Source organism: Bufo gargarizans, chromosome 8 (genome assembly GCF_014858855.1).
Source record: "Bufo gargarizans isolate SCDJY-AF-19 chromosome 8, ASM1485885v1, whole genome shotgun sequence".
Taxonomy (NCBI): Eukaryota; Metazoa; Chordata; class Amphibia; order Anura; family Bufonidae; genus Bufo; species Bufo gargarizans.
The window spans coordinates 67,694,703-67,721,012 of NC_058087.1; the positions used below are offsets into that span (position 1 = coordinate 67,694,703).

The window sequence follows — 26,310 nt, forward strand, 5'->3', positions numbered from 1 at the left end:
TGTAAACGCGACTTAAAGGTTGCCTGGTAAACAACGAAGAGGACGGAGCACTTGCTGCAGCAGCTCCAAAAAACGGATTAGTAGGGTGCCTAGAATTAACCCCTTACTAGCATAGAGTATTTTTTCATCATGACAGAAGACAAATTGTAAGGGATGATAATTACACAATGTAAAACACTAAGGAGAATGCAGTATCAGTTATTACAAGTCAACCAATGGCTGGAAACAGGAGATTTTGGACGTTCCTCCTATGATGGCCTTCAAACTGTCCCATCTTCTGCATCGTGGAGATGATGCTGGTTTACACTCCATTATCTAATTTGTATGGAGTCTGGCTGCACACATCGACCATGTTCCATTTGTAGAACTGATTTTTTTCCCTTTGATCAAGTAAATGAAGACTTGGCAGTATGGGTATTGTCTGCAGTCCAATATGTTCATTATAACCTCAGCGTCGCCCATGCCTGCCAATGTCATCATTTTCCGTCTGTGGTCGATGCAAGTATCTCTAAATGTGTGCAGCTTTCTTTTACCTAGTATGGGCTCATACCATTAGATGTGTCATTTGTATATTATAAGTTGTACTTGTGCCTCAGCTTTTCCGATAAGAAACAAAAGGACGAGATGAAGCTGCTGGCACCCGCGCTCTGCGATGGCTGCGCCCCAGTACAATTTGGCTGGCTGTACACAAGTGGATCTTTTGTTTTACTCGTCCTATCCAGGATGGTGCGCACTTGGGTGGCTGCCCTGCCTTTGTCTACACATACAATACAGGCCCTTACTTAATTACACTGCACTGTCATGACATATTAGAAATCCCATCCGTATACAAATTCCCTCTAACACCGCAGAGCTGGCTTTATCGGATGGGGGGGGGGGGGGACTGGGCTTCCAGCAGAGACTAATCTTTTATTAATAACCCTTACAAATGGCTGAAGGATTTTATGTCCTTCCAACACATCAATTCTAATCTGCTCAAATAAACGCTCCTGTTGAAATGTTTATAGATTATGAACATCAGATATAAGCTGCGGCAGAAAAAGCTGTATTGTCAGAGAGCAATTAAAATGGTAATCCCTGAAAGTTTGTATCAGCAAACAATCTGGCCGAGTGCAGGGATTGTGTTTTTATGGTAAATCTGGATCTCGGGAAATTAATTAAGGTTTTAAGGCAGTTATTAAAATAGACATTCTGGTGGCCGGTATGGGAGCAGAACCCTTTACAGTCATCCTAGGAGTCAAATGTTTCAAAGCGATAATTACTGCTCAATATAAATGCACTAAACAAGTAAAACTAAAAGAACCATCACTGGCGGAAAAACAGCCACACAGAAAAATGAGCGCCATCGTCCTCCAGCTTCTACTTCCCTGTATTACTAATACAGCATCTACCAAAGTTGCAATGATTAAACCTCATAATATATGTAAGTATATGTACATTAGTGACAACAAATCTGTCAACAGCTTCTGTTTTAGTCAACAGGAGCCATAAACAGCAGCAATCGAGCTGAAAGCTTCTACGAATCCTCCTTCCTGATAACTGGCCCATGTAAAGGTGCTGCTGATCACACTAAATGCAAAGTGCTCATCTATTGACGGATCGCATCTTTTATACCGCACTAAAACTTATTGTTTGTTGGCAGCAATAAGGGGATGAATGATCGTGAATTGGAGATGAATGATCGTAATAATGACTGTTCTCCAGCAGTGCGTGAAAGGCACTTTAAAGAGGTCCTCCAGACCTGTGCCTGAGCTTGTTGCTCTGCCAATTCCGCCTGACTCGATCCGGGCTCTTCCTCTGAAGTTGCGAATGGATGTGCTCCTCTTTCATCCTGTGCAGATGCATAATGTAGATTCCAGCTGGGATAACGGAATTAGCCGTGCAACAGAAGGGTAAGTACTGCTACAAGTTAGGCTACAAGTTTCACACTCTCTTTTTGTGCGGATCCGTTCAGATAATGCAACCATCTGCATCCATTCAGAACGGATCCGTTTGTATCATCTTTAACATTGCCAAGACGGATCCGTCTTGAACACCATTATAAGTCAATGGAGGACGGATCAGTTTTCTATTGTGCCAGATTGTGTCAGTGAAAACGGATCCGTCCCCATTGACTTACATTGTGTGTCAGGACGGATCCGTTTGGCTCAGTTTTATCAAGCAGCGTTTTGGTGTCCATCTCCAAAGCGGAATGGAGACTGAACTGATGCTTTCTGAGCGGATACTTTTCCTTTCAGAATGCATTCGAATGAAAACTGGTCCGTTTTGGACCGCTTGTGAGAGCCCTGAACGGATCTCACAAACAGAAAGCCAAAACGCCAGTGTGAAAGTAGCCTTCATTCTTTCAGCTATGTACAGTCCCTTTGATAAGTGCTATGTGCACCATCAGTTGGTGCTAGCTATTGACCCAGCATAAGCCCCTGCAAGAGGCTCTGTTTACAGCTGCATTAGAGGCTTTGTTAGGAATGCAGATTACATAAAATTTGGTCACACAAAAAAAAAAAATTACGCTGCATGCTGCTTTTTTTTTTTTCTGGTAAAATGATTGACATCATGATAGAACCAGAAAGAGCCATTATAAGCCAGTGGAGTCCTTTGGGAGCTTATGGTGTCCATAATGGGAGTGATGCAACCTGTGTACATTGTGGGTTGTAGCCAGGCCTGGATCACATGCACAATGAAGTGCCAGGAGACAGATTACAATAACCCCTTTAAGATATCTGTTTGCCAACCATTACTTCACCCAACGCTACTGTACACATGTTGGTATGCATGTATTTGCAATGGGGACAGGGGAAAAACAGCTGCCAGGGGAGTCTAAGAGCAGCTCATCTCCTGTGGGAAGCAGAATGTGTATAGGTGCCTTTACAGGCAAGTGACTAAAGGCCAGAGGTACTAGAGGAGTATCGATAAAGTATTTTCAGTTACTGTAAAAATTGCTTACATATTTTGATACATTAAGGCAGGGCTTGACAGGTTTCCTAGGAATGTAGGAGACCGCTAAAAAAGTTAGGAGCCTTTTTTTTTTTTTACCTTATAAAGCCTTATTTTCAACGACAAAAACAACACCTTTTAAAATACCATATAAAGAAGTCTAGAACCAAACTACATGGGCATTAACAAGATAATAGAAATATTATGAGGTGACACACCAGATTATTTTTATGAAATAGATAATTTTTTTTTCCTCTTGGCTTTTTGTGGCCATGAACATGCCTTGTATTTTTTTTTTATTAAAGTACCAATGGTCCACAGCCTTTGCAGGATCCAACTCCTTCACAGATGGTCCATTCATGTTGATCATTAACAAATCACCTAAACGTTCTTGCTGCATTGATTATCTGAACTTTTTACGTCCCCCTCTCCCCGTACAGTATAACATCTCCCCGTGGCTGCCCCGTGCCAAATAACATGACCCATGAAGGATAGCGGCAGCACCTCACCAGTCACCATAACCAGTTCACAACATTACCGACATTTCTCCATGGTGAAAATCTATCAGACGTTTGTGGGAAATGCGTTGGTTTTTATACCCAAACTATTTGCATTAGTGACATCATGCTCGGTTTCCGCTGACTGAGGAGGACTAGACAAATGAGTATTTCCCCAATCAATGCTCCAAACTTTAGCCAGTTTTGTTTTGTCTGCGCTGCCGTTACAGCAGCCAAGTTAACCAAATGCCGCACATTGCCTCCTTACACAGAACACTTCCGTAGAGATGCGACACCCCCTCCTGCTGGAATACGAATGTGTTTGTGACGAATCCGGTTACCTTATTAATATAACTAACCACATCCCACTTTGCCGCCCGCGTATTAGGCAATGTTCAGAAGAAGAATTTTGAGGCGCGGATCTGATGCTGAAAACTGGACTGAACATGCGCTGAAATCGCCTCCCACCAGTTTCAATAGGAGGCTGCGCCACAGTTCACGTGGCCAAGGATTTTTGGCACAAAGCCGCAGTGGGAGTATGCTCACGGTTTAGCTCCTTTCAAATGGAGCTAAACCTACAGTGGGTCCGCGTGAAAACCCACAGCAGCTGTTTCTGCCGTCAGATGCGCAGCAGATTTCATCACGAATTGGGTTTCTGCTGTGGGTTTTTTCATGCGGATCTGCTATAGGGTTAATACCATTGGGAGGGTACAGTGCCAAGAACGAGGTGCCTGTACATTTTAGGCGGGGTCTTAAAAACTGAGGCAAAACCCCGGGCCACATAGGAACTGCAGCACAGCCTCCTATTGGAAACAATGACAGGTGGCTTCAGCCAAGTTACACTGAAACCTGCGCTCAAAATCCGACATCTGAACATAACCCACGCGCTGCAAATTTTTGTTGCAGAATTTTCCGTAACTGAAAATCAGTTCCATTCATCTGAAATGGGGCAAGCAGAAACCCATGTGATCGCTGCCCCTTTCAAACGAATGGAACTGATTTTCAGAAGCAGAACATTCTGCAAACAGGAACGTATGGAGCCTGTCTGGCAGTGTGGGGGGGCCAAGAGGCTCCATACTAGAGACCAGCATAACCTCCAAATTCAAGGCTCCGCCGAGCACATGATACCAAATGCAGTTTTTGGATACAGCCCCCCACTCATCGTTCGGGTGCACAGAGCTAAAGGACTGCATACATACAGTGTTTTCAGTGGGGCAATGTCTATGGGGACCTCACGACTCTCCCCCAAAATTATTAGCGGTTGATCCATTTGCTGTTTCGGGAGATAACCACCACTGGCTCTTCTCTCCCCCCCACTAAAAGCACATACTGTTCATACATATATGAGGGAGTCAGGGGATCAGGGGAGACTGAGGGTATATGGCACCTCAAGATATGTAGAATCTGCCCTCATGTGTAAGGTAAGGGGCGCCCCAGACGCCATGACAGAAGCGGCTCCTACCTGCTCCGTCCCTCTCAGGCACCTCCCCGTCTCCATCTAACATCTCCCAAGCAGCTCACCTAGTCCTGTCGTCACAGAGTCACAGTTCTGAGGAGGAGGAGACTCGCCGCACCGATGAGGAGCCTGAACGGTACGACGAGGACAGCCTGAGCCAGTAGCGGTCCTCTTCACTGTAGTCTGGGGCGGGAAGCGTGAGGGGGCGGGCCTAGTAGACGCGGACTCCAGCATGGCGCTGCGTCTACTCTAAACTTAAAGTGATACTGCGCCCGGCTGCTGGTGTGCTGGGCCTATTTTCAAGCAGGGGCAAATACCCAGACGCCAGGACAAAAATCCTGATCACCATGGCGACCTGGGATTTGTCGAGCCCTGCATTAAGGCCTTATTCACACGTCTGCGTTTATAACCATGATAATCTATAGAAGTATTCCCTTGTAAATACTGGCCGTCAAAAAATAGGACATGACCTATTTTGTCTGTTTTCATAGCCCGACAGCACCTATACAAGTCGGAAAGGTATCCGTGAAAAAATGGCCATGAACAAAAAGACAGAGGGGCGGTTCTTCACACTGCATGCCTGCATTAGGCTTCAGAGTGAGGAGGCGTGTCTCAGTAATCCAATCTGGTTGGCTGGCAGGAAGCTGCTGGCTACAGCAAGTTTGTATGTGACCTGAGGGAATGCAGTTTTGGCCTCAGAGAACTGGCCATCTTGACAAGATCCTCATAATGTAGGATACAAAACAACCGTAACTAAGGGGAAAACGCAAGCAAAACAGTGGTAAGTGAAGAAACTAAAGATTGCTTTATGCATAATGCTGCTGCAGCAGTAACATATATGCGCAGCTTTTTTATGAAAATGACAGTTAACCTTTAAATTGTGCGCCACTAGTCACTGTGGACGAACAGACTGTGTGACCTTACCCTAAACATTAAAAAGGCCACTAAACGTGTACTGAACCAAAGAAAAGAACAGGAGCAAGTTTCTACTTGGTTTATTGGCTCTGTCCAGTTCTTTTCCATATCACCAAATAGTAAAAAAAAAAATCCATTACCTGTCTAAGGCCCCTTTCACACAAGCGACTTTTCCGCACGGGTGCGGTGAGTGACGTGAGGTTGTAAAGGCATAGCACCTGCACTGAATCCTGACCCATTCATATTAATTTTTTTTCACGCATCAGTTCTGCGTCGCGTGAAAAACGCAGCATGTTCTAAATTCTGCGTTTTTCACGCAGCCTGGCCCGATAGAAGTGAATGGGGCTTCAGTGAAAAACGCATTGCATCCGAAAGCAAGTTGCGTTTTTCACTGGTGGCTACTAGGAGTTGTTGTTTGTGAACCTTCAGTTTTTTTTATCACGCGTGTGAAAACCGCATCAAAACGCATTGCACCCGCGTGGGAAAAACTAAAAAACTGAACGCAATTGCAGACATAACTGACTGAACTTGCTTGCAAAATGGTGAGAGTTTCACTGAACGCACACCGAGCGCATTCGCAGCCAATCCGCTATGATCATGTGAAAGAGGCCTAAGTATACATTCTATATAATAAAAGCGCAGTGTGAGTGCGCTGTGTCCGTGTGTGTGTGTCACCAGTTTTGCACTGGGCATGCGCAGCGGAGGAACCAATCAAAACACAGCGCTCCACGCACGGCCGCTCACAGCATCACGCTGACCAATCAGGACACGGCGCTGACACACTGCTTCAAATAACTGTTTAACCCCCATCCATGCCGTGGTCCTTAGGGACAGCTGTCTGGAAGGGTCTAACTATCGGGCAGATGCTCTGCTGTGGCAGGGCAGGGGCCGATGCTTGAAGGGTTAACTGAGGGAGGGAGCCTGCTGCTCTGTGGCATTGTCCCGATGGTTACCATGGCAACCGAATACCTTCACAGGCATCCGTCTTGCCGTGGTATATCCAAGCGTGATCAAGCTCCTGCTGAAGGCAGGAGCCTGATCAGGCTTAGTGTGAGTTCAATACACTGCAGTACACTATATAGTGTACTGCAGTGTATTGTAAGCAACCAGACCCACTGGATCTTCAAGAACCAAGTGGGCCTGGGTCAAAAACAAAACAAAAACAAAACACCCCTTCCCATATCAACACATAATTGGTTAAAAATTTAATAATATTAAAAACGCTAAACATGTTTGGCATCGCAGCGTCCGTAAGTATCTGATCTATAAAAGGATCATGTTACTTTTACCGCATGGTGAACACCATAAAAAAAAAAAAAAAAAGAAGATGGAATTGCAATTTTGCCCAACGCACTTACCCAAAAAATTGTATAAAAAGTGATTTAAAAAAAGTCATGTGTATCCAAAATTAGCACTAATCAAACTATGACTTCATCTCACAAAAAAGAGCTCCTACATAAGCCAAAAAAATAAAAATATGGCTTTCAGAAAATGGAAACAAACCAAAATGGTACCAATCAAACCATTGAGACCCTACCTAAGACAAATCGCCTGAAAAAAAAAAAAAAAAAAAAAAAAAAAAAAAAAAAAATACACTTGGGTATTGCCACATCATTACGACCTGCTCTATAAAAATATCAGATTATCTACTCTGTCAGGTGAACATTGTAAAAAAAAAACAAAAAAAAACAAAAAAAAAAAAAAACACAACTGTGCCAGAACAGCCATTTTTGGGTTACCTTGCCTCATAACGCCACCATTTCTGTTTGTCAGTCACAGCACTATCAGCCATACACTACGTGCAGAATTATTAGGCAAATGAGTATTTTGACCACATCATCCTCTTTATGCATGTTGTCTTACTCCAAGCTGTATAGGCTCAAAAGCCTACTACCAATTAAGCATATTAGGTGATGTGCATCTCTGTAATGAGAAGGCGTGTGGTCTAATGACATCAACACCCTATATCAGGTGTGCATAATTATTAGGCAACTTCCTTTCCTTTGGCAAAATGGGTCAAAAGAAGGACTTGACAGGCTCAGAAAAGTCAAAAATAGTGAGATATCTTGCAGAGGGATGCAGCACTCTTAAAATTGCAAAGCTTCTGAAGCGTGATCATCGAACAATCAAGCGTTTTATTCAAAATAGTCAACAGGGTCGCAAGAAGCGTGTGGAAAAACCAAGGCGCAAAATAACTGCCCATGAACTGAGAAAAGTCAAGCGTGCAGCTGCCAAGATGCCACCAGTTTGGCCATATTTCAGAGCTGCAACATCACTGGAGTGCCCAAAAGCACAAGGTGTGCAATACTCAGAGACATGGCCAAGGTAAGGAAGGCTGAAAGACGACCACCACTGAACAAGACACACAAGCTGAAACGTCAAGACTGGGCCAAGAAATATCTCAAGACTGATTTTTCTAAGGTTTTATGGACTGATGAAATGAGAGTGAGTCTTGATGGGCCAGATGGCTGGATTGGTAAAGGGCAGAGAGCTCCAATCCGACTCAGACGCCAGCAAGGTGGAGGTGGAGTACTGGTTTGGGCTGGTATCATCAAAGATGAGCTTGTGGGGCCTTTTTGGGTTGAGGATGGAGTCAAGCTCAACTCCCAGTCCTACTGCCAGTTTCTGGAAGACACCACCTTCAAGCAGTGGTACAGGAAGAAGTCTGCAAGGTAAGAAAAACATGATTTTCATGCAGGACAATGCTCCATCACACGCGTCCAAGTACTCCACAGCGTGGCTGGCAAGAAAGGGTATAAAAGAAGAAAATCTAATGACATGGCCTCCTTGTTCACCTGATCTGAACCCCATTGAGAACCTGTGGTCCATCATCAAATGTGAGATTTACAAGGAGGGAAAACAGTACACCTCTCTGAACAGTGTCTGGGAGGCTGTGGTTGCTGCTGCACGCAATGTTGATGGTGAACAGATCAAAACACTGACAGAATCCATGGATGGCAGGCTTTTGAGTGTCCTTGCAAAGAAAGGTGGCTATATTGGTCACTGATTTGTTTTTGTTTTGTTTTTGAATGTCAGAAATGTATATTTGTGAATGTTGAGATGTTATATTGGTTTCACTGGTAAAAATAAATAATTGAAATGGGTATATATTTGTTTTTTGTTAAGTTACCTAATAATTATGCACAGTAATAGTCACCTGCACACACAGATATCCCCCTAAAATAGCTAAAACTAAAAACAAACTAAAAACTACTTCCAAAAATATTCAGCTTTGATATTAATGAGTTTTTTGGGTTCATTGAGAACATGGTTGTTGTTCAATAATAAAATTAATCCTCAAAAATACAACTTGCCTAATAATTCTGCACTCCCTGTATAGAGAGGAGCCCCTGTCAACAGTCTGACCTACCAGCCACTACCAGCAGTCTCAGCACCAGTAGTCAATGCCAGCAGTTTCAACCACAAGCCACAGCCACCAGTCAGTGCCACCAGTCTCAGCCACCAGTCAGTGCCACCAGTCTCAGCCACCAGTCAGTGCCACCAGTCTCAGCCACCAGTCAGTGCCACCAGTCTCAGCACCAGTAGTCAATGCCAGCAGTTTCAACCACAAGCCACAGCCACCAGTCAGTGCCACCAGTCTCAGCCACCAGTCAGTGCCACCAGTCTCAGCCACCAGTCAGTGCCAGCAGTCTCAGCCACCAGTCAGTGCCAGCAGTCTCAGCCACAAGCCACAGCCACCAGTCTCAGCCACAAGCCACAGCCACCAGTCTCAGCCACAAGCCACAGCCACCAGTCAGTGCCAGCAGTCTCAGCCACAAGCCACAGCCACCAGTCAGTGCCAGCAGTCTCAGCCACAAGCCACCAGCCAGTGCCAGAAGTCTCAGCGACCAGCCACAATCAGCACTCTCAGCCACAATCCACAGCCAGAAATCTCAGCCACAAGTCTCAGCCACCACTCAGTACCAGCAGCATCAGCCACAGCAACTAGTCAGTGCCAGCAGTCTCAGCAACAGCCACCAGTCAGTGTAGTCAAGTTCCCTTGCCATTTAATATAGACTGTTCCTACTAATGTTTATGCACTACTGTTCTAGCACCCATTATTGTAATGGGCTTAATGTCTAGTTCCTCTATAAAGTTAATAAATGCCTGGAACGTGAACACTAAAGCTGCCCATAGATACAAGTCAGCCTATAATTCTGTTGGACCATTTTCACCTTCTGAGAAACGTATGTGAACGTTCGTGATGGGCAAACTATTGTCTTCCAAAAAATGTTATCTGTGACTGATCAACCATATTCTGGTCAATGATCATCTTAGGCATATGAGCAACTTTAACTGCTTTGCACAAGACGTGTATTGCACTTTGGAGGTCTGTGATACTGCGGTAACTTTGTTCTAAACCTCCATAATTATCTGCTTACATGCATATACGGTATGTACTGAACTACACGGCGGCTTTGTCTTTAGGATTCAGACAGCACAGCAGAAGAGCCTGAAACGCATTATGTATTCTGCAGCCACTTCATTCGAGCCAGCATATTCTTCTAAGAAGACTCTTGGAAGAGTAAGCAGTGTGTTTGCGTGTAACCACACCAAGTAAGTGAAAGTGCACAGATCAATAGGACTTTTATTTCCCGAGACTGGATTAATTTCCTATATTTCTGTGGTATAGACCATTGACATGTTGCCCATTTACACATACCCTTATGTATGGTTCTATTACACTTCTTTTTATTCCATTACATTTTATTTTCCATGGTAGAAATGGCAGAGGAGGCTTTTTTATCCTGTCAAAAGCAATGGAGAGTTGAAGAAATAGAACCTGAAGAAGTCACAAAAAATCCTAATAGGGACAGAAAGTTGCCTCTACGTTTTTCTACAAAAATCACAGAAAAAAAAATATAAAAGAAAAACCCTGTTATGAACAGAGCCTTGGTGCAGTTGGTGTCCTGGAAGAAAAATCGTACACCATATTTTGTTTTTGCTGTTGTCAGATACAACCCCCTGGTGTTCTGCGTGTAAAACATATGGTGAACAAAGCTTGACTGATTTAAATCAGAAGACATTGCTTTCTTCACTATGGAAGGAGAGTGATTCGAGGGACAGGTAGTTAGTGGGATGTAAAATGAAACCCAGAGGGGATCGAATATCAGAAGAGCAACAACAGGAACAGAGTCTGACAGCAGACAAGATGGAACTGGTTATATCCTCTGGGGCTTTTTCATAGATAAGTGCAATGGATGACTTAATTATTGTAAATTAATGCCAGTATGAAGCAGGTTGCGACGCCCACCACACCTTCCACGTTGCTATGGAGCGGTACATGCTTTTAAAATGCCACTCACTAATGTATGAATTCCAATACTAATGGTGGAAATACTGAACTGACTACAAAGCTGACAACATGATACATGTCAGAAACTATTACGTTACTATTCCTCTGATGATACAAGAGTCGTACAAGGTTTCCATATGAACTCCACCCTAAATACTATGTGTAACACTATAGATACAAGGAGCGGCTCCAAATGGAGGATAATTAAAAAAAGTTGTTGTTTTTTTTTACTAGTCCTTTTGCAGTTTTTATAGCATATAATTCTAGAGGTGCAAATACATTTTACACGCACTCCCTAACCAAACCACCATCATGGTGTTCTTCCCTAGCTCCAAGACAAATCGATCCTGCTTATTTGCCTACTTTATAATGCAGCTTCAGGCTGCGATATTGGGCATCGCCTCTGCTATGAGGGAAGAGTTCATTTAAGGGAAAGGAGATAGGAGATTGCTTAGAAATAGACCTACATCATCTACAGGATAAAGAGGCAATCTAGAGAATCTTTTTCAGCCGATCCACGCGGGAAAATTCCACAGTGCCAGGCAAGTGGATGAGATTTTAACAAACAAATTAGCAGAGAGTTTAAAAAAGGTAAATAAATCGCAAAATCATTATAATAACTACACATTCAACTCCAAATAAAAATAAATAAAATGTATCAAGTTTGTGCTAATCTTTTACATAAAGTAAAAACATTTAAGTATAAACTGAAAAAATGTTTGGAAATTTCACTTTACTTTGAATTAGTGAACTAATATTTAGTGGCATAACTATAGTTTCTGAGAATGGCTTGACATACGAGTTGGAGTTGACCATCTTTTGGCACCTCTGAACAGGTATTCCAGTCCAGGATGATTGGACTAAAGTTCTTCTGCATTTTTAGGTTTAGCCTCAATGGGCACCATGGTGGCTCAGTGGTTAGCACTGTTGCCTTGGAGTGCTCGGGTCCTAGGTTTGAATCTGACCAAGGACAATATCTGCATGGAGTTTGTATGTTCTCCCCGTGTTTGGTGGGTTTCCTCTGGGTTCTCAGGTTTTCTTTCACACTCGAAAGAAATACTGATAGGGACCCTAGATTGTGAACCCATTGGGGTCAGCGTGATGCTAAGGTCTGTAAAGTGCTGCGGAATAGGTCACTGCTAAATAAGTGCGTAAAATCAATAAACTACATTTGTAATATCATCACACAAGTTCTCTATGAGATTGAGGACAGGGTATTGGGCTTGCAACTCCATTACATCAATCTTGCTTGTCTGTAGCCAAGATCTAGGTCTATGGATACTAGACCCAAAAAAGAAAAAATTTGCTTTCTACAGTTCACAAAACGTTGCAACATTTTTCTTTGGGCCACTCAATGTTTTCCTCTGCAAATTTTAGCCTATTGAGCACGTCTTTCTTCAACAACAAGACTTTGTGGGGAGTTATTGTTGGTAAATCTGCTTCACTTAAGAGTCTTCTGATTGTAGCAGTACTTAATAGTAACTTCAGAGCTTCTTTGCATTTTCTGGAGATGATCGTTGGCGGAGCCGTTGCCATTTTGACTATTCTTTGATCCATTCAAAGAGAAGTTCACCCGATTCCTTCTGCGTCTTTCAGGTTTTGGTTGCTACCTGAAAGCATCCGAGATCATTTTAGCTGATTTGATGCACTTCTCTATAGATATTTTTCCCTCTCCAATCAACCTTTTAATCAAAAGTATGTTCTGCATCAGAACAAATTTATGGAATGGTCCATTTTCCCCAGTATTTCAGAAGGAAATGTACTATAACCAACATGTGCAACATTTGTCACCCTCCTACATTAAACAAGGGCCAAAATTGACACCTGTTTTTCCACTGAATGAGGGACACCAGTTTAGCTTCTCACTGCTATTATTTTGAGAACGCCCATTTCACTTAATTTTATTACTTACTTATCTGTAATGCCTCATTCACACGTGAGTGATTTCCATTGGCGGTTGTGAGCCAAAACCAGGTGCGGCTCTTAACACAGAACAGGAGCAGATCTTTCCTTTATACCTTATGTCTGTGGATGCTCCAATCCTGATTTTGGTTCACAATCACTGACAGAAAACACGGCCACGTAAATAAGGCATAAGTGTAATAGAAAAAAAACAGACCCAACAATTAGGACACATATGCCAGAATGAATGGCATGTGTGTCCTAATTGTCGAGTCTGTTTTTTTCTATTACACTTAAAAGTAAATTATTTGCCATTTACAAATATCACTTCTACCAAAAACAGAGATTTATCAGGTTAATGATTTTGGACTGCTATATATATTTTTTTATTTTTAACACTACTGTACAAGGGAACGCCAAACGAGTCGAGGCAGATGTGAAATGTGCACAGTTTTACCTTACTGGAGGGTGTCCGAAAACCAGCCAGTATCTGGTGTAGCCACCATTTGCCCCACGCAGTGCAACACATCTGTCGCATAGAGTTAATCAAGTTGTTAATTGTGGCCTGTGTAATGTTGGTCCACTGCTCTTCAATAGCTGTGTAAAGTTGCAGAATATTGGCAGGAACTGGAACACGCTGACGTATACGCCGATCCAGAGCATCCCAAACATGCTCAATGGGCGACATGTCCGGTGAGTATGCTGGCCATGCAAGAGCTGGGATGTTTTCAGCTTCCAGGAATTGTGTACAGATCCTTGCAATATGGGGCCGTGCATTATCATGTTGCAACATGAGGTGATGGTAATGGATGAATGGCACAACAAATGGGCCTCAGTATCTCGTGCATTCAAATTGCCATCAATAAAATGCACCTGTTTTCATTGTCCATAACATATGCCTGCCCGTACCATAACCCCACTGTCACCATGGGCCACTCGATCCACAACGTTGACGTCAGCAAACCGGTCACCCACACGATGACACAAGCTGTCTGCCATCTGCCCTGAACAGTGAAAACCGAGACTCATCGGTGAACAGAACGCCTCTCCAACGTGCCAGATGCCATAGAATGTGAGCATTGGCCCAGTCAAGTCGGTTATGATTATGAACTGCAGTCAGGTCCACCCCGATGAGGACGACGAGCATGCAGATGAGCTTCCCTGAGATGGTTTCTGACAGTTTGTGCAGAAATTCTTTGGTTATGTAAACCGATTGTTGCTGCAGCTGTCCAGGTGGCTGGTCTCAGACGATCAAGGGGGTGAACATGCTGGATGTGGAAGTCCTGGGCCGGTGTGGTTACACGTGGTCTGCGGTTGTGAGGCCGGTTGGATGTAGTGCATTCTCCGAAATGCCTTTGTTCATTTCTCTACCATAAGCCATATCCATTCATTGCATGGGCAACAGCTCTGGTAGACATTCCTGCAGTCAGCATGCCAATTGCACGCTCCCTCAAATGTTGCAACATCTGTGGCATTGTGCTGTGTGATCAAACTGCACATTTCAGAGTGGGCTTTTATTGTGGGCAGTCTAAGGCACACCTGTGCAATATTCATACTGTCTAATCAGCACCTTGATATGCCACACCTGTGAGGTGGGATGGATTATTTCGGCAAAGGAGAAGTGCTCACTAACACAGATTTAGACAGATTTGCGAACAATATTTGAGAGTAATGGGTCTTTTGTGTATGTAGAAAATGTTTCAGATCTTTGAGTTCAGCTCATGCAAAATGGGAGCAAAACCGAAAGTGCGGTGTTTATATTTTTGTTCAGTGTATTTATTACTTAAAGGGATTCTGTCACCTCCCCTAAACCAAAAAACGATTTTAAAGCAGCCATGAAGCACAGCTTACCTGGATTAGGCTGTGCTCTATTATCCTGCAATCCGTCCAGCAGTTACTGCAAAAAACGACTTTTATTCATATGCAAATGTGTCCTGAAGGTGCCCAGAGGGGCGTTTTGTTCTTCTTAGAGAGCCCAGTACCGCCCCTCTTTCAGTGCCCAGCCCGCCTTCCTTGCACTGTCTAACCGCCCCAGCCTCTCCTCCCTCTCCTCCCCCTCCCTCACGGCCGAACGAACTCTCGCACAGGCGCAGTACCCACTGAGGGCTGCGCCTGTGCGATCAGCAGGAGACTGAGGGCAGGAGCTTCATCCTCGTCACTGGGCATGCGCCGAGCCCAGTGACGTCCGATGCTCGCTCTTCCCTCAGTCAGCAGGGAAGAGCGAGCATCGGACGTCACTGGGCTCGGCGCATGCCCAGTGACGAGGATGAAGCTCCTGCCCTCAGTCTCCTGCTGATCGCACAGGCGCAGCCCTCAGTGGGTACTGCGCCTGTGCGAGAGTTCGTTCGGCCGTGAGGGAGGGGGAGGAGAGGCTGTGGCAGGCTGGGGCGGTTAGACAGTGCAAGGAAGGCGGGCTGGGCACTGTAAGAGGGGCGGTACTGGGCTCTCTAAGAAGAACAAAACGCCCCTCTGGGCACCTTCAGGACACATTTGCATATGAATAAAAGTCGTTTTTTGCAGTAACTGCTGGACGGATTGCAAGATAAAAGAGCACAGCCTAATCCAGGTAAGCTGTGCTTCATGGCTGCTTTAAAATCGTTTTTTGGCTTAGGGGAGGTGACAGAATCCCTTTAACATTCCCCATATGTCTACTTTACGTTGGCAACATTTTGTAAATGTCATTTTATTTTTTTAGGACGTTAGAAGGCTTAGGCTACTTTCACACTAGCAGCAGGACGGATCCAACAGGCTGTCCACCCTGTCTGATCCGTCCTGCCGCTATTTCGCCGTGCTGCCGCTCCGTCCCGCCCAAAAAAAAACTGATGCCATACGGAAGACATCCGTTTTTTTTTTGCGGACTGCAAAACACATATGGTCGTGTGCATGTAGCCTTACATAGTGGAAACCCCCTATAAATGACCCCATTGCAGAATCTACACCCCTCAAGTTACTCAAAACTGATTTTACAAACTTTGTTAACCCTTTAGGTGTTATTTGTATCATTTTGTGGGACATACGCCTTTCTGATCGCTTTGTGTTGCACTTTTTGTGATGTAAGGTGACAAAAATTGCTTTTTTGACAGTATTTTTCAGACAGGGGTGGATCGGGGTGGAGCCGGTCGTTATAGACGCGGTGATACCTAATGTGTAGTTTATTTGTTTTTTTTTTTAATCTTTTATAAATGAGTGGATATAGGAAAGGACAATTTTATTTTTAATTTACATTTTTTTTCACACTATTTTTTAATCAAGTCCCACATGGATCTTGAAGATGCCATGTACAGTATACAGTAATTACATAGAAAAAATTACATAGAAAAAAATTGGGCTGGGCATAACATTTTCAATAGATGGTTCAGCAAAAACGGAACGGATACGGATAACATGTGGATGCATTTCCGTATGTGTTGCATTTTTTTTGCAGACCCATTGACTTGAATGGAGTCAAGGAACGTGATTTGCGGGCAATAATAGGACATGTTCTATCTTTTAACGGAAAAACTGAAATATGGAAACGGAATGCTTACGGAACACATTCAGTTTTTAATGTGGAACCATTGAAATGAATGGTTCCGTATACGGAACACAAAAAAACGGCCCGTACACTCGCAAAAAAAAAAAAAAGATCGTGTGAACTAGGCCTTACACTGATAGATGGCAACACTGGACACGTTTGCAAGGCGTCCGGTTGCCATGGAAACCATCGTCCCACTGTCATCGCAGCGCGGCAGTCCGATGGTTGAGAGAGGGAGTCCCCTCCCTATTAACCCCTTGGATGCCGCAGAGATCGGTATCTAATTGGTTACAGCAGAGTGTCAGCATACAGCTGACACTTGCTGCTGATGGTGGCGAATCAGGAACAGAGCCGCCGCCATCAGATACAGCAGAGGCACCGCACTAGGGGGCACAGATGAGAGATGGGCAGGGGACAAAGATGGCAAGGGACATGGATGAGGGCAGGCGGGCACAGTTGCTGGCACATACACAGTGCACGGCCTGCAAAGCTGGAGGCAGGGCGCACCGAAGGGGGCACAGAACAGGGCAGGGGGCTCACATATTGGGGGCACGGAGGATATGGTACCCGATTTCAGGCTCTGATCTGCAGAGTGCAGATCAGAGCCTGAAACCGGCATTTTAACACTGTACAGACTTACCAATTGCAGTGATCGTCGGCAAGGGACCTCTCCGATTGGTCCCTTGCCGGCATTGCTGGGCTCTACACTGTCCATGACAGCAGCAATGCAGGGGCAGAAGCTTTAGGGCCGCTTCACACGAGCGGATGCCGTGCGTGGCATCCGCTCCGTGAAAGAGTGCCAAGACCCGCTGCAGACTGCAGAGGCACGGAGCGGTAACATGACTGTTAATGCTCCGTGCCTCTCTGTGATCTCTTTACTACGAAATCACAGTTGTCACTGTGATTTTGTAGTAAAGAGATCACAGAGAGGCACGGAGCATTAACAGTCATGTTACCGCTCCGTGCCTCTGCAGTCTGCAGCGGGTCTTGGCACTCTTTCACGGAGCGGATGCCACGCACGGCATCCGCTCGTGTGAAGCGGCCCTTAATCCAAGCATTTTGCAGCGCTTGGCTTAAAGAGCTGCCATAACGTTTATATACGTGCTAGTTGCACGTGGTATGTGCAGATAGCATGTATATAGCCGTATGGCAGTTGTGAAGGGGTTAACTTACCTTTCGGTTTATGATGTCCACCAGGATTGTCCAGCAACAGTTTATGCACGACTCTGGTGGCAAAGCTTTATGCAGAAAGCCAGATGGTACAGCAAAGGCTTCTGACAACATCAAATTCCAACATAATGCTACTTGCTTAGGAATTAGCTATCAATTTCAATATGACTGTGTATAGCGGGCCTTATGGCTACATTTTTTAGATTGTGAATGCGTCCTCTTGAGTCTATATATTCCCAGCTGAGGACCGAACTAACACTTTCAACTTGCTTGGTTTTGCTTATGGTGACTCATACTTGCAGTTGACAGCACAAACACATGTGCGATACTCCCCCAAGCCCATAATAAGACGGCTCTGCCGGCAATAAGCACAGTGTGGGAGGCTATAAATAAAGAAAATCTCCTACTACTGATTCTGCTGATTTTCTTGCACATTTGCAAAATGTGCATACAGTGCACGCTGGTTCTATTCTATAGTGTCAATTCTGCCCCAGGAGCATAAACCACTGGAGGGGAGTAAAGCAGAGCGAGGCTTAGCAGGGAATGAATTGAGAGAATAAAAAAGCCTTAGCATCTAAGGAATGAACTGAGCTCACAAATATCAAGCAGCGGGTTTAATCTTGAACCTGAATACTCTGCAATAAAAGTTTAGCAAATGTCGCATATATCTGTATTATCCTTAGGAGTGGAATAATAGCGTTCAGTAGTAGTCATATCAAAGTAAACTTCAGTGACATACCACAATAATATAGGACAAATGAAAAGGGCTCAAATACATGGGGGCACCACGGAGAGTGAAAAAATCCACAACAGAAACGGACATGCTGCAGATTTCTGACTAGAAATATTCAGCAGCATGTGATTGGAATTTCTTGAAATCTCATCTATATGACTGGTACTGTATTCCGCTGCAAGCAAAAATCGGCAGAATTTCAATCCCATGACGACTTACCCTTCTGATGCATATGACAAGTGAAATGGACTATGGCATAAAAGAGAAATTTGCAAAACTGAAAGGCCCTCGAGAAGCTTACCACGGCATTTGTCAGCGTCTCTATGACATGTACTCCTTAGGACATGGCATGTTGCACATTTATCCTGGAGAAAGGGGGTCGCTTGGTTCCCTTTAGTCCTGTTCACCCCAAGCTTGCCATCTAACTTGCATTAGTGCTCCCAATGCCCTACCTCATTAGAGCCACAGTTTCCATAACTTGCTTAGATGAGCCCAAAACGGGCGATGAAAAATTGCAATAAATGGCTCTGTAATTATTAGGCTGTAGCAGTCCTGGATTCATACCTGACCACTAGGGGCAGTAATGAACAATCTGCATATCTCCAGCCACAAGAAGAATGACCCAACACAAATTATAACTAGGGCCCGCAGAGTGTCTAAATAAATTTAAAATAAATGCCACTCACCTGGAGGGGGGGGGGAAGGGGTACGTCACATTTCCAGTCCCCAGGGAACCAGAAATGGCAGCGGAGAGAGCAGTCACAATGCTAGAACAAAGGGATGTTGATTTTCCCCCCTAAAATCTTCTTGTTGTGTAAATATTTGGTCGAAGAGAGCGTGGGAATGCCTTCTGTATTAATAAGACCTTGGTGTGGACCAAGATCTTACACTGTAGTTCTCCTACTAGTTTTTGCAGCATTTATTAAGCAAGTATTAGGGTTAGGGTTAGTACATATGTACTAGCTAGTCATATCCTTAAAAGGACTGCAGACACCAAAAAAATAAATAATTTACAGGGCAGTTGGACACAAATAAAACAACTCGCCTTTACACATTCCCAAGGTTCCAGCTCAGAGGCTCCAACCCCCATTGGAACGGAAGTGGTGACGTGCCTATACAATGACCAGTGCCGGGCAATACACTTTTTTATTGAGGTGCCACATAGCTGAGACTAAACATGTTAGATATGGACACCTCTCCTAATTATTGGGTTCTGGTACTTCAGGCACAACCTCTGCCTGGATACCATGGGTATGTGGTATTATTGCAAAGTGGGAGCATCTGGTAGGAATATCCTCTCAGCCACAAAACAGAAGACCATGAAAACAGAGAAGGCTGCCAAGTGCTGAAGCATGTGGCACATAAAAATCACCTGCCCACTGTTCCATCACTTATTAGAGAGTGCCAAACTACCATGTGCAATGCACGCTGCGACTGGATTCTAGAGGAGTGGAACCATGTTCTGCAGAGCGATGAATCACATTTCACCATCTGGCAGTCTGATAAAGAATATGGGTTTGGCGGATTCCTGGAGAACACTTAGGCTTCAGAATACATTGGGTGATGTTTATGACTTCCCTGTGCAATTTTTCTACTGGAAAAAAAAAGTCCCAAACACAGTGTTTGCAAATTTTCAGATGCCACTTGCATCTAATTTTGTTGGAAGTGGCATCTTTTTTGGCCAACTATGAGTCTCTGAAAACGGATCATATCAAGGGCGGGGTCGGCTTGCCATAGACTTCATTCTAGTGCACAGACTGCCGGAGGAGGTGCCTCAGTCAGTCATACACCGTCAGCGTACATGCAAAATATGTTCCCACCCCCCAGCCATCTGATTGTCAGCAAGCAGATGGTCGAAATCCACAGGGGGTCCTAGCTCAAGAGATGTCCCAGGTAGATAGACTTACACCTCTTCCAGCAGCTAGGAGCCAGGCCAAGGTAACAGGAAGGATCTCTCAGTATGGAGTCCCAGCCCTTCTCCAGTTCAACTCAGATTAGCAGACCTATTGGGGCCAGCGAGTTATAAGGAATTATGAATCATCCAGCCATCTCAGGCATAATTTGGTTATATTTTTGCGATACTGGGGCAAAGCCGAACATCCATGTAGGCCTGGCTTGAGGCTAGTATGCCCGGGAGGGGAGATATACCTATCTCCCCACAGAAACCAAATAACGGTACCATGCTTAGACTCTAGTTGTAGCCAAAACCCAGGTGGATCAATTGGGCCCGGAACCATCTTCCTGCAAAATTTTGGTCTGGGGCTATGAGCCCTAAGGGGTTTTATGGGTCATTTGCTGCCAGCACCAGAGAAGGAGGTGGGGACCCTACCCCTAGGCGGGGAGGGAACGGCTACAGGTTAAAAAGCTTGTGCCAGCAAGCGGGCGGGTCTCTCCCTGAAAGGGGGTCACATCGTGCAATGTGTTTGGAGGGACCGGAAACCGCCTGACATTACTGCGGGTTGGTTTCTCACCCTATATAATCCCGTTAGTGGACCGGGCTTATATCAAACGAGAAGCTGGTGGTAGTTACCCGGGCTGAAATAGCACTGTTTTAACTGCGGCAGTGAAAAGGCTCTCTCAGCTTGTTGCCTCTCTGTGCCCGCGTGGACAGGAGGTGTCTGCGTAAACTGTACCAAGCTGACCTTACCTGCTCCTCTCGAGTGTATGGCAATATTAAGACTCCAGCATACAAAGACATTTCAGAAAATTATGTGCTACCAACTTTAGGGGGGGCCAATTCTTGTTCAAGCATATGTGCAAAGCAAGGGCCACAAAGACATGGTGTGAAGAGATTGGCGTTGAAAACATGAGTAGCTACATAGGACCACTACCCAACCCAAAAAAAAAAAAAACTTGGTAAAGAAGTAACGCAGGGAAAGTAATGCAAGAAAGCCAAAGTAAGCAAAATAGAACCAAGCTGCTTTGTGTTCCATTTCAAAAATATAAACTCTACACAAATGGTATTATAATTATCTTAAAAACAACAAGGCTAAAATGCAACATAAATTTATATATTCCCAAACAGAAATACTGCAATGCTATCTTGCAGCAGAAGGTATATTACTGCACAGTACCACATAAGAATATATAAAACCTAAACCACTGGATTAACAAAACAGTAATAATCCAACAATCTCCTAACTCCACAGTACGCCTGATGTGGGTAAAAAAAAAAAAAAAACTATTATAATAAAGAGGCTCTAAATAAGATCCTCTACAGGTCACCGCAGAATTTAATCCTCTGTTCTCCCAGCATCGCATCTGTCCACTATCCATCACAAGCAAGGACATTATGTGCTGCAGAAAGAACTCTGTATTACAAGTATTTAGCTCATTCTGTGCTACAGAAAGGTTTAAATATACTATCGCTCCAGAACTATATATTCAACCAGAAGAGAAAACTGTTGGCACTTTTTTGAAATCCAGTGCTCAGTGGTAGGGTAGAAGTTCCAGTATAATATGTACTATGTTACTATGTAATATAGAACAGGGATCATCAACCTGCGGCACGCCAGCTGTTGTGAAACTACAATTCCCAGCATGCTCCATTAATTTCTATGAGAGTTCTCAGAAGAGCAGAGCAAGTATGCATACTGGGAGTTGTAGTTTCCCAACAGCTGGAGTGCCGGAGGTTGCCTACCCCCGATATAGAAAATACCATGGCACACAATTATGATGCTAACAATTTTTTGGACTTTTGTTTATACATCCAGTATAATTAATATAGGCAAGGCCAACGTTTCGGTCCTACCACAACCTTGATCACGGCCTATGTGACACAGACATCCAGCAAGTCCATTCCCTCCATGGCACATAGGCTGTGATCAAGGTCCTGGGCAGGACTGAAACGTTGGCCTTGCTTATATTAATTTAACTGGATGTATAAAAAAGGAAAGAAAAAAAATGGTTGCATCATAATCGTGTGCCATGGTATCTTCTATATATATTCAACCAGTTTTACATAAGCCACAATATTTCATTTATGATTGCTTTTCTTATAGTTCTAAAAAAGTTATGATGCCAAGAGGGGCCGCATCCTTCAGTATATAGAGTGAAAGATCAGATATGAGAAATGGCATGGTAACCATCATAGTGCTTGTACTGTGAATATATTCATACAAGATGCTGTTACACTGAACGACACCTCGAACTTCCATCAATACCAGTATGCACCTTCATCACACATTCTGCCTTACAGCTCTCTCAGGAGTGGGAGGCAGCATTGTGGTTTTCAGCCAGATGCATCAACACGCTGACATGTTCATCATTATGAAAGATTACCTTCAAATTCTTGTGTTTTCATCACCGTAATGCCTCATTCGCACAGTCAGTGTTTGGTCAGTGATTTCCATCAGCGATTGTGAGCCCAAACCAGGTGCGGCTCGAAACACAGAACAGGTGCAGATCTTTCCCTCATACCTCATGTCTGTGGAGGCTCCAATCCTGGTTTTGGCTCAGAATTACTGATGGGTGAATGAGGCTTTACCTATAGGGGCTGTCAGACATCCAAAGGCAAATATACTTAAAGGGAACCTGTCACTGGGATTTTGTGTATAGAGCTGAGGACATGGGTTGCTAGATGGCCGCTAGCAAATCCGCAATACCCAGTCCCCATAGCTCTGTGTGCTTTTATTGTGTAAAAAAAATGATTTGATACATATGCAAATTAACCTGAGATGAGTCCTGTCCCTGACTCATCTCACGTACAGGACTCATCTCAGGTTAATTTGCATATGTATCAAATGCGGATGTGCTAGCGGCCATCTAGCAACCCATGTCCTCAGCTCTATACACAAAATCCCGGTGACAGGTTCCCTTTAAGTGGAAAATAGACTGGCCACATTAGAATTTCCCTAGGATGGAGTCAATCACCCATGATCCAAATGAGTGCACCATTTTATTTACCTCTCTGCTATCTAAGCCAGTAACACCCTCTTAACTCCCAAAATCCTCTTCAGCTTCGGGCACCAAAGAACTGGGCCCTGGCTCTGTCAGTGTTAGGACTGAGTGTGTGACTAGAGAGCGCCTCGGGAGCTAGGAGGGTAAGTACGAGTGTGGTTTGGGATCTAACATTGTATTTTTCTTGAGCTAGTTTGAGTTCTGAATTTAGAGATCAAATGTTCTGTGGTCTGAATTTATTCTGGGGTCTGCATATATTTTTGGATCTGATCAGGAATCTAATTCAATCTAGGATTCTGGTCTAGTTCCTGAATTAGTCTAGGAGCCTGCTCTGGAGTCTGAATTCATTCAGGAGTCTAGTCTAACAACTGTCCCATAAAAACTAACTTATCCCCTACCCACAGGATAGGGGATGGATCTGATCGCCAGGGGTTCGACAGTTTTGGGAAAACCGAACAAACCTGATCATGTATGCAAATCAATAGTGCCTGATCCGTTTTTTTTCTCATTACAGAAAAAAACTGATCCGGCGCCAACTGACTTACAATGATTTTCAAGACTGATCAGGTTTGTTCATTCTTGATTTAATACAACCGGATTTGGCCAAAAAAGAGCCATCAGGATGTATTAAATGGAACGAATCCTATTAAATCAGGTTTTGAGTTCCTTTGCCAGATCTCAAAAACTGAATTAAAAATGCAGATGTGCAAGTAGCCTTAGCTATGTGCCACCAAAGATGGATGATGGGGTTAACCTGTGGCAACAAACATCTGTCTCTCCATGCTGTGCCATCCAGTGTCCTAGAGACACTGAATGGAGGGGTATGGCACACTTTGGTACGCATTGTATAAGAGCCACACTGAACTTCTATATTTGTTTTGTACTACTCTATTTCCCAATCTAGACAGACACCTAGATACATATATCAATGTACCTATATTAAAGGGGTTCTGCAGTTTGTTTAAATGCGGGACCTCCGCCGCTCATCCGTTTGAGAAGGCAGAGGCGCTCCCGGAGCGCCGCGTCCTTCTCACTGTTTACCACAGGCCCGGGTGTCGGACCCCCGCCGATTAGATGCGGATGATCTATCCAGAGGATAGCTCATCAGTTTAAACAAACTGCAAAACCGCTTTAAAGAAGCATTTAGTAAATGTGACAAAAAAACACTCCCTAAAAACTTACTCCTTAGGCTGCTTCCTAGGCGCTTTGGGTCTGCTAGCAGAGGTGAGTTCTGACAGTTCGGGTAAGGCATCTACGAGGGCTTGCAGGTCCCCAACGACTGGTGTAGCTTTTCTCTTGGCCTGTGCTTTTTTTTCCTGCTGAGCCAGTTTCAAGGACTCGATTTCTAAAAGAAACAATATTTTATTAAGTAAATAAATTGCCTTCAAATTCTAAGTAGAAAAACATACAGAAAAAAAAAAGTTAAGAAATGTAGAAAAGTAAAGTTTTTAAAAAGAGTTACCAGAACTACTGATCTGGAAACAATTCCACTAAAATATGGCCATTATCACTAGTAACAACCCTAGTCTACAAACAATTAAAGCGACTGATCAGTCATTCTGATTATGATCACTGGTTACAGCTGCATTGCAGATAGAACTGCTACATGTACGGCGCTTATGGAGGGCTGAGTTCACATCATAGAAACATAGAAACATAGAATGTGTCGGCAGATAAGAACCATTTGGCCCATCTAGTCTGCCCAATATATCTGAATCCTATGAATAGCCCCGGCCCTATCTTATATGAAGGATGGCCTTATGCCTATCCCATGCATGCTTAAACTCCTTCACTGTATTTGCAGCTACCACTTCTGCAGGAAGGCTATTCCATGCATCCACTACCCTCTCAGTAAAGTAATACTTCCTTATATTACTTTTAAACCTTTGCCCCTCTAATTTAAAACTGTGTCCTCTTGTGGTAGTTTTTCTTCTTTTAAATATGCTCTCCTCCTTTACCGAGTTGATTCCCTTTATGTATTTAAAAGTTTCTATCATATCCCCTCGGTCTCTTCTTTCTTCCAAGCTATACATATTAAGGTCTTTTAACCTTTCCTGGTAAGTTTTATCCTGCAATCCATGTACCAGTTTAGTAGCTCTTCTCTGAACTCTCTCTAGAGTATCTATATCCTTCTGGAGATATGGCCTCCAGTACTGCGCACAATACTCCAAGTGAGGTCTCACCAGTGTTCTGTACAGCGGCATAAGCACTTCACTCTTTCTACTGCTTATACCTCTCCCTATACATCCAAGCATTCTGCTTGCATTTCGTGCTGCTTTATTACATTGTCTTCCCACCTTTAAGTCTTCTGAAATAATTACTCCTAAATCCCTTTCCTCAGATACTGAGGTCAGGACTGTGTCGAATATTCTATATTCTGCCCTTGGGTTTTTACGCCCCAGGTGCATTATCTTGCACTTATCCACATTAAATTTCAGTTGCCAGAGTTCTGACCATTCTTCTAGTTTTCCTAAGTCCTTTTCCATTTGGCGTTTCCCTCCAGGAACATCAACCCTGTTACATATCTTTGTGTCATCAGCAAAAAGACAAACCTTACCATCGAGGCCTTTTGCAATATCACTTATGAAGATATTAAACAAAATTGGTCCCAGTACAGATCCCTGTGGAATCCCACTGGTAACATGACCTTGTTTTGAATGTTCTCCATTGACTACAACCCTCTGTTGTCTGTCCCTCAGCCACTGCCTAATCCACTCAACAATATGGGAGTCCATGCTCAATGACTGCAGTTTATTGATAAGTCTTCTATGTGGGACAGTGTCAAAAGCCTTACTAAAATCTAGATATGCAATGTCTACTGCACCTCCACCGTCTATTATTTTAGTCACCCAGTCAAAAAAATCTATAAGATTTGTTTGACATGATCTCCCTGAAGTAAACCCATGCTGTTTTTCATCTTGCAATCCATGGGATTTTAGATGTTCCACAATCCTATCCTTTAATAGGGTTTCCATTAATTTGCCTACTATTGAT

General features: G+C 43.9%; 1 protein-coding gene across 1 annotated transcript in view; it reads right to left on the bottom strand.

Moving 5' to 3' along the window:
- The window catches only part of SLX9 (SLX9 ribosome biogenesis factor), a 156,053-nt gene that overhangs the window by 15,229 nt on the left and 114,514 nt on the right, over positions 1-26,310 (bottom strand). The window contains exon 4 of the mRNA XM_044302935.1: positions 24,499-24,661. Coding sequence (XP_044158870.1) covers positions 24,499-24,661 — 163 coding nt within the window. The remainder of the gene's footprint in view (positions 1-24,498; positions 24,662-26,310) is intronic.